The sequence below is a fragment of the Dicentrarchus labrax genome, unplaced genomic scaffold, assembly GCF_905237075.1.
Source record: "Dicentrarchus labrax unplaced genomic scaffold, dlabrax2021, whole genome shotgun sequence".
In the NCBI taxonomy this organism is placed as follows: domain Eukaryota; kingdom Metazoa; phylum Chordata; class Actinopteri; family Moronidae; genus Dicentrarchus; species Dicentrarchus labrax.
Genome location: NW_026136703.1, coordinates 23,630,831 through 23,643,491, shown reverse-complemented (window position 1 = coordinate 23,643,491; position 12,661 = coordinate 23,630,831). Strand labels below are relative to the sequence as shown.

General features: G+C 39.5%; 1 protein-coding gene across 2 annotated transcripts in view; it reads right to left on the bottom strand.

The window, feature by feature from the left end:
• The window catches only part of exoc3l4 (exocyst complex component 3-like 4), a 37,140-nt gene extending 28,461 nt beyond the window's left edge, over positions 1-8,679 (bottom strand). The window contains exons 1-5 of one of the 2 annotated variants that reach the window (XM_051384879.1): positions 8,417-8,679; positions 5,664-5,925; positions 3,792-3,911; positions 2,387-2,617; positions 521-1,139 (exon numbers count right to left, since the gene is read on the bottom strand). In XM_051384879.1, coding sequence (XP_051240839.1) covers positions 521-1,139; positions 2,387-2,617; positions 3,792-3,911; positions 5,664-5,892 — 1,199 coding nt within the window. In that variant the 5' untranslated portion in view covers positions 5,893-5,925; positions 8,417-8,679. The remainder of the gene's footprint in view (positions 1-520; positions 1,140-2,386; positions 2,618-3,791; positions 3,912-5,663; positions 5,926-8,416) is intronic. The other variant, XM_051384886.1, reaches the window with a different exon arrangement.
• Positions 8,680-12,661: the final 3,982 nt, after the last annotated feature.

Here is a 12,661-nt window from a genome sequence, read left to right as displayed (position 1 = left end):
TGCTGTGCTTGTATCCTTTGTAGGTCCATTAGCCCTAAATCATTACTGTAGACTCCTCTTCTTCCATGTAGTCATTATTCATAACATGGAGTCAATTTGCAGACTAATAATAATAATAATAATGCTCATCATTTTTTATTTCTTGCTGAAGTTTTTGTGACACCAAAAAAGATAAATATACAGATCAGGAGCATAAAGCTGCAACCGAACTAGATGAATACACAATTTATTGTGACTACTTTTTTAAAAAGGGTCAATAATATCCTACACCAGCTGTTTACTGTAGTTTTTAGCTAATGTTACTCAAAAAAGAAGAAGGAGAGGATTTGTTGGGGACTATTTTCAGCGGCGGATTAATCCACATTTGGTGCTGTAGTGAGTAATGTGTGATTGAGTCTAAATAAACTACAATGTGACTCACTGATGTGTTTTTTAGTAGTTTATAGGATCATACGTGGATAACAACACAATCTAATCCACATTCATGGTGCTGATTTGATTCCTGCCTTCGTTCACTGACCTCTTGTAGCGGTTGATGATCCAGTCCAGCAGAGCGTACAGATCCTTCAGCTCCGTCACTTCCCGCTCCAGCTTTTTCAGGTGCTGCCCGACGACTCTGTGGTAACTCCTCACGTAGGTGCTGAAGACCTTAAAGCTGGGAGGGTACGACCACCGCAGCTCCTTCTTCACTGTCTCCAAGTCCTCCACGATGGCCTTACCCAGCAGACCCAGATGAACTGCCAACCAGGATTGGTTCTGCTCCTTCGGCTCCAGGTGAACGTTCCCCACCTTCACCTGCACTCCCTCGCCCACCGCCTCTGTCCAGGACTCCATCCAGCTGCCTGGAAGCCCGCCGGGTTCCTCAGCTCTCTTCATCTCCTCTTGGATGATGCGTGCCACGTGAACCAGCAGCCCCTTGTTCCTGGAGGTGAGGGAGTTGGAGTCACGCACTATGGTGTTGATTTTGTTCCTCAGCTCTCCATAGAGGAGGTTGAGGTCTTTTTCCTTCTTGGCCAGCTCCATGGACGAGTCCTCGCCGCACCGTTCCTGCTCCTGCTTGAACTCCTGCCGCATGGCGAGGAGGTTGAGGTGAGCCTCCTCCAGGACCTCCATCTCTATCAGCTTGTTGATCTGCATCACTGAGGAAAAAATAGAGAAGATGGTGAAATGAAGCTCCAGCACAAGTTCAGTCAAGAAGTCAATTTGTCTGAGGGCCTGTTTGTAATTTCTCTTTCCATCCTGCATTCACTCTTCTCATGCACACATCATTTCCCTTCACCTTCCTATCACCAGCTTCATTGTCTCCACCAGTGGTGGCTGATGACTTCTGTAGACTTCATAACTTAACTTCATTCACTTGTCCTCCCTCATACAATACAGTTGCAGAGCTTAACTGTTCCAGTAAAGAGAAGAGAGAGGCGAGGGAGAACGAACACCCTTCCTTAGTTCAGAAAAAAAAACTCTCAACTAACACATTCTTCATAAATCTTCATAAGAGTGATAGAACAGCCGGATTTTCAGGGAGGAAATCAAATTTTAAATCGGCTGCCAACGTAACAGTTAAAGCCATGACTCCTCCGGATTGACTGTGTATTTCGCAAAGAAACAGAATTCCTATCTTTGCCTTTATTTGTTGCCAAAACAGAGAATGATAAGGAAGAAATGTGAATGTACAGACAGAGAAAGAGACAGGACGGTGTTTGGAAACATTGTGAGAAAAGGTTAATAATAGCTCGAAGCCACGAACGTCTTTAAAACACTTACAAGGTTGGAAGCCCACTTTGATGTAAACTGAAGGACACATGCACAAACTTTCATACTCAATCTGACAAACAATGCAAACATAAGCAGCTGATCTTATGTTCTGATATAGATTGATCATTTTTAAGCCAAGCAAGCACCTCTTGACCTCAACATCACGTGAGAATCTCGCCAGGCTTCAGTCAGCCGTCTGCAGTGGTACCAGATCAATCAGCGTCCTTTAAGGAAGTACTGGCAGCTACTACAACTAATGGACAGATTCCTATGAAATGTTGCATTCATGGTCCCCAGAGGATGAATCCTAATGGCTTTGGATTTTGTGTTTAACACACTAAACTAAGATTGTTGGGAGTTAGCATGATAACATTAGCATTTAACTCCTACCACTGTGCCTATAAATCTCATAGAGCTGCTAGGGATGGCTGTAGACTTTTAATCTTTCTATATCAAGGGAAGTCAGACTGAATGAAAACAGTTATACTATATACAGTAATGTGGTGCTGAAGACAGCTCTGTCCTCCATTATCTCTGCCAGGGGGAAGGTGATGGCTGGCCTTTCAGCAGGTCATATCAGCAAAACCCTCCTTGGAAAAAATAAGGTTAAAGAACACGTGACAGCCTGTACCTGACAGTGGTGTGTGTGGTATTTCTGGCAGTGTGTATGCCTCCTTAATCTCCTCCCACACCTCCTCCTCCTCCTCTTTTTCCTCCTTCTTCTCCTCCGCTGAGCCTTCAGTGAGCGGGACGAGCGCCCCTGTGAGGTTTTTAACCTTGTCCTTCTTGCCAAATTTTAAGCTATTACGAATGGACGCTCCTCTTCTCAGGAGAGCGTCGCCAATCCCGGACATATTGGGATCTGAGGATGGAAATGGAAACACAAACAAAAACACTGTTGTTGTAGCAGTACTAAGATTTCTAATTTCAGCACATTATCTCCATCTGTCTATATATTTTTTGCAGGTGACAGGTGTTGTGGGGCAGAAATAGGGCGGACCCACAGTGAGGTTAACCACCTGCACACACTATATGGCCACATTTCTTTTAAACTGGGGCTATTTTTTACGGTTTGTTCCACTTAAAGGTCCAGTGGGAAACATTTAGGAGGATCAATTGGTAGAAATGTAATATTACATTCATATGGATGTTTTCATTAGTGTATAATCACCTAAATATAGGAGTCATTGGGTTGTTGTTACCTTAGAATGAGCTGTTTTTAGCAGATCCTTTTCCATAGAGGCCTTGAACAGTAGCCCAGAATGGACAAACCAAACACTGGCTATAGATAGGGCCTTTGAGTTTCATACCAACTGTAAATTCTTAATATTTCTGGTGGGGCTTTGATTGCTTATAATGGAGAGTGACAGCTTAAGAAAGGGGAGGAGACACAGCAAAGGGCTGCAGGTCGGAGTCGATGTCCATGGTTGCTGCAGCAAGGACTCAGCCTTTGTACACGGTGCAACAGCTCTACCAGGGGAGCTATCTGGGCTCCCTGCCTGATGTAATTTCAACACGCTTGGAGGGTGAGGTTCACTGCTAGATGCCACTAAATCCTGCACACTGGACCTTTAAGGGAAATTGTGATGCTGCAGAATACATGAGAACAATGACAACCAGAAGTGATAATTACGGGATAGCATTAGCCACCACACAACTGACCAGAACAGGCTGTAGCAGCAAAACCGTTTCCTGTTTCAACATGCCCACACGCATAAAACTAGTCCCATAAAGAACTGGTTCTCCCAGTCTGATGGGTAAGAGACCTGATCTCAACCCAATCCAACAGCTCTGGGATGAACTGCAACACAGACTGTGAGCAAGACCTGATCACCCAAAATCAGTGTTGTACCTCACTTAATGCTCTAACTCTTGTATGGAAAGAGGTGAGTGTAGCAGCAATTAATGTTCTTTATACTTTATATAAAAAACAACCAATATTCTTACCAGTCATGTTCATCAAAAAATTTAGAAAACAGTAAAAATGTCCATACTTGAATGAGACTTATTGTTCGAGTATGAAATGATTGCTTTACCTGTCTTTGAACGCGTCAGACCTTTGCTTTGCTGTGGTGTGACGTCACCGGTCTCGTCTTCCTCTTTCTTCTCCATGAAGTTCTTCAGCGGGGAGGTCACAGGAGAGCCACAGCTCAGACCTGAAAGAGAGGCACAGAGAGACGGCTGATAGCAGCACAAAGTAAACTCCTTGTTTCACAACCACAGCTAACTTTGTCACGTCAGTAAGAAAAGAAATTAATCTTGGTGCCAGAAATTGATATGGTTTAAGTTTCTTAAGGTTCACATTTACATTTACGTGAGTGCACGTGGGTGTGTGCATGACTTGGCAGTGTTTTGACCTTACAGCAGCCTACAATGAAACCAAGTAAAGAATGCAAAGATTAAAACATGATGAAAACAGGTTGGTTGGCTCAGATCCAGAATATAAAAGGGAAAGTTACAGTAGGGTTTGCCCTCTTTTGACAGTCTGTCAGTCATAATGGTTTAAAAGAATCCACATGACTTATTCTAAATGACTTCAAGTGAATGACAGTAACCCTGCTGCAGAGATTATGAAATATGTGGAGTACTTTTTTTTTGCTGCCTTGCAAATTAAGACTCTCTCTCACAAGATCAGCTTTTACTGCAAGACCTCTTCTGGAGTCTGGAAAACCTCTGCTTTAGAATTACTTGCAATGAGAGGTTGTACTGCCAGAAAAGATAAAGATATGCTATGTGCTCTATGTTGAAAAGACAACCAAAGTTTGAAGATGAAATGAAAATAAGATTTTATCTCCTCAGTGTTTACAGTCTGACTGCAGAACATGTTGAGTGTAAGAATAAAATTGTTCACTGAAGTTCAACAAGCATCCAAATAAAATGTGTTGTTGACACAGAGACACATTTCTTCAACCACAGCAGCAAAACAGGTTGTGTTTTTTAATAAAGTTCAAAAACTCTTTCTTGCTCCCTCCGAACTATAATCCCACACCGCAGTGCTCTTCCCACCTACACACACACACACACACACACACACACACACAATATCACCCACACCACTAATTTAAAGGAGGCAGACGAGGACGCTGGAAGTCAGTGAGAGTTGGGGGGTGCTGAGAGAAAGTCAGTCTATACAATGACATAGCAGGAGCCATTTTTGTTTGTTTGTTAAAGAAGTACAAGGCGGCTTATTTTGAGTTTAAAATGGCGCCATCATTGCTTGTCTGATCAGATAGCAGCAGACACAGTCGGTTACAGACAGGAATCCACGTACTGCAATCTATGAAGCATGCATCCAATCAGTCTTTATTTTGTTAGAAGCTTTCATCAAGTAAGTTGCAAAGTAAATATTAAGAAGTGTGTTAAAATCAAGAAGGCGCCCATGAGGCTTTATTGTAATATTAAAAACCAGAACCGAATGCAATGAATGCATGACGTTCATGGATTTTGCATTAATTAGAATGGCCAGGATCATTTATAATCTATTTAATAGTTATTTACATAATTTTACATAAATAGTAGAACTTTTTAGTGGATAGAAAACAAGTTAAAACAACTTTCCTGCTATACATACTAGTGTGTGAATCCCAGTAAAAAAGGAGAAGTTAAAATTTTAGGGGGTGCTGCACTAATTCAATACAAAAAAAAAGGACACATATCTTATATTAGCTCATGTTTCCAGTAAGCACTTCTAAGTTCAGTTCCCACTGCAGCCACTCATGCTGAAAGTATAATCCTGGTCCCGGTGCTGGACTTTAAAAATGTGTAGCAAACAGCTTGTGGGGATTTTTCGGGGCAGATAAGCCGACACACAAACACCAGCTCTCACCTTCTGACTTTGAGAGACCATGTCAGTGTACCTGCCTGCAAATAAATCCCATTTTCACTACAGATGTTATGACGATACTCACTGGGTGACGGAGGCGGCGGTGACCCCAACTCATTGTCGCCTGTGTCTGCTTTAGGAATGACCTTTGACCCCTTGCCTCCGGACTTTAGGGGACTTTTCTCAGCCACTCGCCGGAAGCTCTGTCTGAATGACTTTAACATGCCCAGTGGTGCTCCATTAGTCGGCGACTTCCCGTTGCTCTTGAGGGACACTGTGTCCTCATCTGCGTTTTCAGTCGGTTTGTCCATCATTTGTGACGTCTTGTCCTGTTGAATAACATCCAACTGTGAGGAAACAGCATCAAAATCAAAGGTTAAAGCAGACAGAGGAAATCTCTGCTTGCACTCGGCTCCACTGAGGAGTGTGTGTGATTCTGATGTTAAGGTGAGCGTTTGGATATCGTGGTGAGCCAGCAGGCAGGCCCTACAGGAGGAGCAGTCTTGTTTACAGACAACAACCATATCCTTCTGTGCAGCTCTTATCAACATGGTGAAAGAATGACGTGTAAAGGGGGGAATTTCCACAGTTCAGTTTCTTCCTGAAACTCCTGACTCAAATCTTATTAGTACTCTGACTATCCATTTGTATTTGGAGTTGATAAAAATGTTGATAAATTCATCTGAATGCCCTTTTACTTTTTACTGTGCACTGAGAGCTGTTACAGAGTTAGTTGCAGACTCATTTTCCTTGCTGCCGTTCACTCTTAAAATCAGTTCTAAACCTGAAAGCAAACCAGATTTAGGACTGATATTAAGGGTTTATTGCTTAACTGTTCCGGCTTCGGCACATATGGTAACTCCCTGCGAGCCTAATCGCTGCTTGAGATCCTCCCTCAGGGTCCTACTAATGTTTCCAATATCTTGACTTCTCCCGCAAGGTCATTTAGGGATATCGCTTTCTGGGCCCCTCAGCTACTCACTGCCTGGGGATCTCAAGCAGGCAAACTCAGTTTCCTCTTTTAAATTGCTTCTAAAAACTTTTTTCTTACTGCGTTTTTGAACTGATGATATTTGTAATTATTTTATCTTGTTTAATATCTTGGATTTTATTTTATATGATTTTATTATTCATTTTTAATGTAAAGCATGTTGAAACTCTGTTTTGAAAGGTGCTGGCTAAATAAAGTTACTATTTCTTATTATTGTACAGTCTGCCCTGTCTTCAGACTTAATACTCCTACTAACAACATTAGTTATTTTTACAATTTTCAGTTAAGATTCCCCCAAAAAGAAACAAAAATTGAAGTCAATGAAATCAGTAATGCACAGCTCTTCGTGGTAAAACTGCAAACACAACAGCATCCACCAGGAATCAGGTCTTTATGAAGAAAACTGATTTTATATATATATTTTATAACACTAACTTTTGGCTGTTAATTTTAAATGTTATTTCTGTGTAATTTGTATAATTTGAACCTGCAAATAATTAAAACAAACCAGAAACAAAGACTAGGAGCTGACCTGTAGTTCACTCATAACTAATCAGTGCCATAGTCACTCATTTTAATGAGAGGAAATACTACAGTAATATGTTTAATTTATAAGGAAAATTCCATACATTTTGTTAGATTTTCTCTTTTATATATATGCATTTTATTTATAAGTATAGTTTGAAAAGTCATCTTTTTCTACACTGTCAGTCAGATTTAAATATATTCTGTATTAATGTGTTCCAGCTCTTCAAATGTGTTTAAAATATGAATATAGTTGTAATATAGTTGTACTGAGTTTGGGATATCTGAGACAATCAGTGGACATTACCACCACTTAAATTTAAATAGTTTTAATTCATATCTTTTTGTCCTTTGTCTGTATTTTCAATGTTAAATGTTTAATTCTTGTAACTGACTCTACTTACAGGATTTCAGTCAATACTCTTCACTCCCTCCTACTTTTATCTTGCCACATGGATACTTTCAGTTTTATTTGTGAATCAGATTTGTCTTGTTTTGAATGTTTCAGTCAAAGCAGGCTTCTGTGTAGGTGTGTGTGTGTGTGTGTGTGTGTGTGTGTGTGTGTGTGTGTGTGTGTGTGTGTGTGTGCATGGTCTATATTCAATGAAAGTAAACAAGCGAAGGTTGGCTCAGATAAAACCGAAAGTAAACATGCACCTCACCTGAAATGCTCTTTACTGTCAATATCCTTCACAGTTTAATTACACTGTATTTATTAATTTTGAGGCAATAAAAGTCATTCATATTTGACCCTTTAAGAAAAGGTTAAATATCAAAAAAGTAAACAAGTAAGTCATTTTTAAGAGCATTTTAATGTTGATTTATGTCTCCAGTGGTAGGTACTTTAAGACATAATAATAATAATTTCAATAATTATACTTTCTACATATCTTAAGTTTCTTTTTAATAGTAAATCACTAACAACAACAACAACAACAACAACAACAATAGTGTATATCTCAGCAGGCACTACATGTATAATAATCCCAAATAGAGAGTACCACAACTCTATTTTATTATGTTAATAATATAATAGGTTTTAGGCTATATCATACAGGCCTGTCCAATCAAGTTTTTTAAAAACAGTTCAACAGGTCAACAGATCAAAAAGTCCCCAATGTGCTGATAACAATGTTTGACAATAAAAATAAGCTGTTGTATACATACAGACTGTCACTAAGCAACCAGAACTATTCTCTACAACAACAAAAAAAACTCCTGTTTGATTGCAAAGATAATTATTTGCCTACAAACTGAGAGAAGTAAAGAGCTACAGGCTCATACCTTATGTTGAGAGAGAGCGAGAAAAGGTGTTTCCTTACCTGTGCAGCTCAGAGAGAATATAGGTACTCTTTCCAGCTCTGCTTCTTTTATTTCATTACCTCCACTCTAACTGCTTTCACTTTCATATATACCTTTAAAACCGGTTTGTACAGTAAAGACTTCCAATAAAATGTAGCCAGTGCCTGTGACAGGAAGGTGAAACTTAGAGTTAAATAGCAAGCGGTGAATTTATTGTGAAAAAGCAGCCAGCTTCAACCTTGCACAAGGACATGACAAAGATCCACTTCCTGGCTCGGCTGTGATTAACTCAAAACAGTGAGGATGTCAGGTGAAGAGGAGGTTAATGATTAAACAGATTAGCCAATAAACCGAAGAGGGAGTGTCGGCCAAAGAGAAAGTCTCAACTGGTCTTTACAGGCTGTTTTCACTACAACTGTTGTACTTTTTTCTGTAAAAACCGGATCAGTTTACAGGTTATTTTTCTGACCTGGAATGTGGCGTTAAAGCATGCAACCGTGCTGCATTTAAGTGCCGTCCGTAAACTCCTGTTTCAAAGTTGTGAGCCATAAATTAATGGCTGGATTCATTGAGGAGCAGATCTATAAAGTTAAAGTCTAGATTTAATCAGTGTTTCTTGATTAAAACTTGATGTTTGATCCTCACTGTGCAGAGTTTGACTCTAGAAGGACGTTTTCACATTCATCTGCTGAAAGTAGAAAGTTTCTCTGAGCTAATTAAAATCAGATTTTAAGCAGCGGGGCCTACGAGCATGACTTATAAAGTTTATTTCATGTAAAATCACAATCTTAACAGTTAAAGTAGTCACTTTATCAGTCAGATAAATGTATTGAAGTAAAAAGTATTTTTTTCTGCTGAAACGCAGCAAAGAGGAAGTATAAAGCAGCATAAGATGGAAAGTAAAATTACCATAAAATTTTAGATTGCTAAACTTCAATACTTAAATGTACTTAGTTACTTTCCACCACTGTAATTTATATCAGTGTTGTTAACAAGGTTGTAAAGTAGGCGACAGAACACCCAAAATCATCAAACAACAAAAAAATGTAACTGTTAAACAACAGACTAACAAATAATTAAACAGATTTCATTAAATTGTTTAAAATATTTAAATATAATGAAGCTTGTGGTACATTCAGGGCCTCCTGAGTGAACTAAATTAACTTTGTCACAGAAGCCACTTAAAACAAAGCACTGTTCACATGTGACACCTCCTACGTTTTCCCCACTCAGATGGCAGAAAAGAAAAGCATCACCACTGATCTATTATATGTGGAGCTGTGTACAAATCTAAAATAAGCCCTCCGTTCTGTTGTTCATAATGTCTCCCAGCTTTCCATCTGCACTTTGTCAGGTCAGGTCAAAGTGTGCCAAAGCTGTAATGACTTAAAACACGACTGCAGGGACTGTTGTTCCGTTTATGTCCACTGGAGGGTGACATATTTGTTCTTGTGCAGTGGTGGAGGAACTGTCCTCACTTTCCTTTTTTAATTGCAGGAAATGAAGTTAAAGTGTAAGTTTCGGGGGAATGTGGACAGAAACACTGAGATTTGTATTCAGCTGCTGTTTATGTAAACCAGGTCAGACGTCTGCTGCACCGCCACAGCCGAGGAAACTCTGAGAGACGATCGGCATCGAACATCTCCGGTCCAGATGAGTGGAATCGTGACCAACTGCTCCATCTTGTGTGTGTGTGTGTGTGTGTGTGTGTGTGTGTGTGTGTGTGTGTCTGTTTGTCTGTCATTGTGTGAGAGGATTACAGATACACAGAAATGAAACTGTTACTGAACTGCTATCTATAGTGTCAGAAACAGCTTAACACAACTTATCACACCCTGTTTTATCCATCCATAATGCCTTTTCTTCTTCCTTCATTCCTTCCTCTAAACTCAAACTTCTTCGGTCTTTAAAGAAAACTGTAGATGAAACCTAAAAGATAACATATTTAAAATTTTTGTTTTTTCACTTGCAGTACTAGTTTGAAATGCTGTGATATAACATGTAAAGTACCGTTTTGCCTCCAGTTTGGCCTTATGGTCGTCGCTATGACAGTTTGTCTGAGCATTTAAACTAAATCTTTCACTAAATAAACATCATGCTGTATGGAAGAATTCTTGAAACTAGAGATTAAGACCATAAAACCATCAGGAATCTGTTTACTGAGCGAATAAATCAAGTGCGAATTATTCCTCCATAAGACTGCAGGGTATAGGTGTTTTATTGTAGCCAATGGAGCTGCCCCCCCTTGCTGGCCATTACACAGAATGCAGGTTTAAGACACTTCACTTCCCACACCCAGAGGCTCTGTCCATATATATATATATATATACTATCAGTTGACTTGAACTCATGGGAAACATAGCCTTTGCACACAACTACCAGGGCGCCCCTGAAGCAAGATTTAATGATAACAACAGACTACAGTTTCAATCTTCCCAGCCACAAAGACACACAGTAGATGGGTGTGTGAATCCATTCATCTTTAACCCATATTTATAGTGTTCTTTCGGTTTCTATTCTCTGTCTACTTCCTTCTTTCTGATGATGGTACAGTTTGACTGGTTTTGCCAGCAGTCCAGGGATTTCCACCGTGCTGTTTCACTCAGCAGTAGCTCCGCCACACAATAGCTTCTTTGAGCACAGCCTTCAGATTAGTGTTGCATAATGAAAGAAAAGCTGTGGTGTGAATGGTGTGTGTGTGTGTGAGAGAGAGCCCAGATGTCCCAGAGCTTAGACCATGTTGAATGTTCAATTATACTGCAGTGCTTTAAACCCCTTATCGTCAAACTGAGGAAATGTAATTGAGATTATTTAATAATGTCTGTTGTGTTGTTGTATTGTGTGGCACAAAGGAAGCAAATTACCAGCGTGTCATCCCCAACCTCACTCAGATATTAACTCTGGTTCATTTTCATTCTGACAACAGGGTTAAAATCTACTCAGCTTGTATTCTTTTAATTAATATTCATTAATTAATTTAAATTTCAATTGTGCATTTTGTTTCCACGCAGCCAGCTTGGAAATGACAGATGATTGTAGCCAAATGTGACAACATAAAGGTTTAAATGTCCTCACTTTCAATGCACTTTTGCACAACACAAAACAGAGAACTAAAACAAAGACAAAAAAGAAAATGCATGTAAATACTAATTCTGTGTCCTTATTATTATCATTGTTCATTTATCCCTAAAAAACTAAATACATGCCAAAACAAAAAAATGATATTTTAAAGGTCCAGTGTATAACATTTAAGAGGATCTATTGGAACAAATGGAATATAATATTCATAGGTATGTTTTCATTAGTCACCTGAATATAGGAATCGTAGTGTTTTTGTTACCTTAGAATGAGTTTTATCTACAGATGGAGCGGGTCCTCTTCTACAGAGTTGGCCATGTTGAACAGCCATATTTCAACAGTAGCCCACATGGGACAAACCAAATACTGGCTCTAGATAGGACCTTTCTTGTTGTAGTTCTTCCTCTGAGCTTGGAAGGTGAGGGTGAAGCGAGGGAGTTGAAATCCAGTTCTTTTTTTTTGAAACCGTATCATAGTAAGAGGTCCAAATATTCTGTTTCATTCAGAAATACATCACATTAGTGAAACTAAAGATCGTCTCACTTCAAAATTACAAATATGTAATGTCTGCCACGAGGGGGGTCTCTCACATCAAAACAATAACAAAAGATAAAGTTTGATGATGTCGCAAAAGTAGTACGGGATCATGGGAGTTGTTGCCTTCATCACCATTTCCGTCATTGCGGTCAGCTTCTCCCGGTTAGGATTCCTTCAGTGTTCATGGTTCGGGAGGTTTCTACCGGGAGCCCAATTATCCACAGAGGTCTCCTCCTCTCCAGAACAAACAGACCCGCTGATTAAAACCACTAAAAACACTGAATAAAGCAGTTCCACCTTAAAAATCACTGTTTCTACTTGTCCAGCAGGTGCCATCTGTCGGTGGTCACATAGAGTGTCTGTGTACTTCCTGTTTAGTTCTAAAACTTTAAGTTATGATTATCCCCAAAACTAAAGTACAAGACATTTGTGTTGATTCTGGTGGCACCTGTGGACAAAAGATGTTTCTACCTTCTTTAGACATTACAGCACTGAGAATAACTGTATTCGCTGATGGTCATTTGTTTACAAATAAACTTAAATTCAGCCTGTTTCATAAACAACCCTATTTATTTTAGTTGTTGTTCCGATTCCCATAAAATTTGACAAAAATCCAAACAGATTTTAATCTTTAAGCAGAATAAAATACA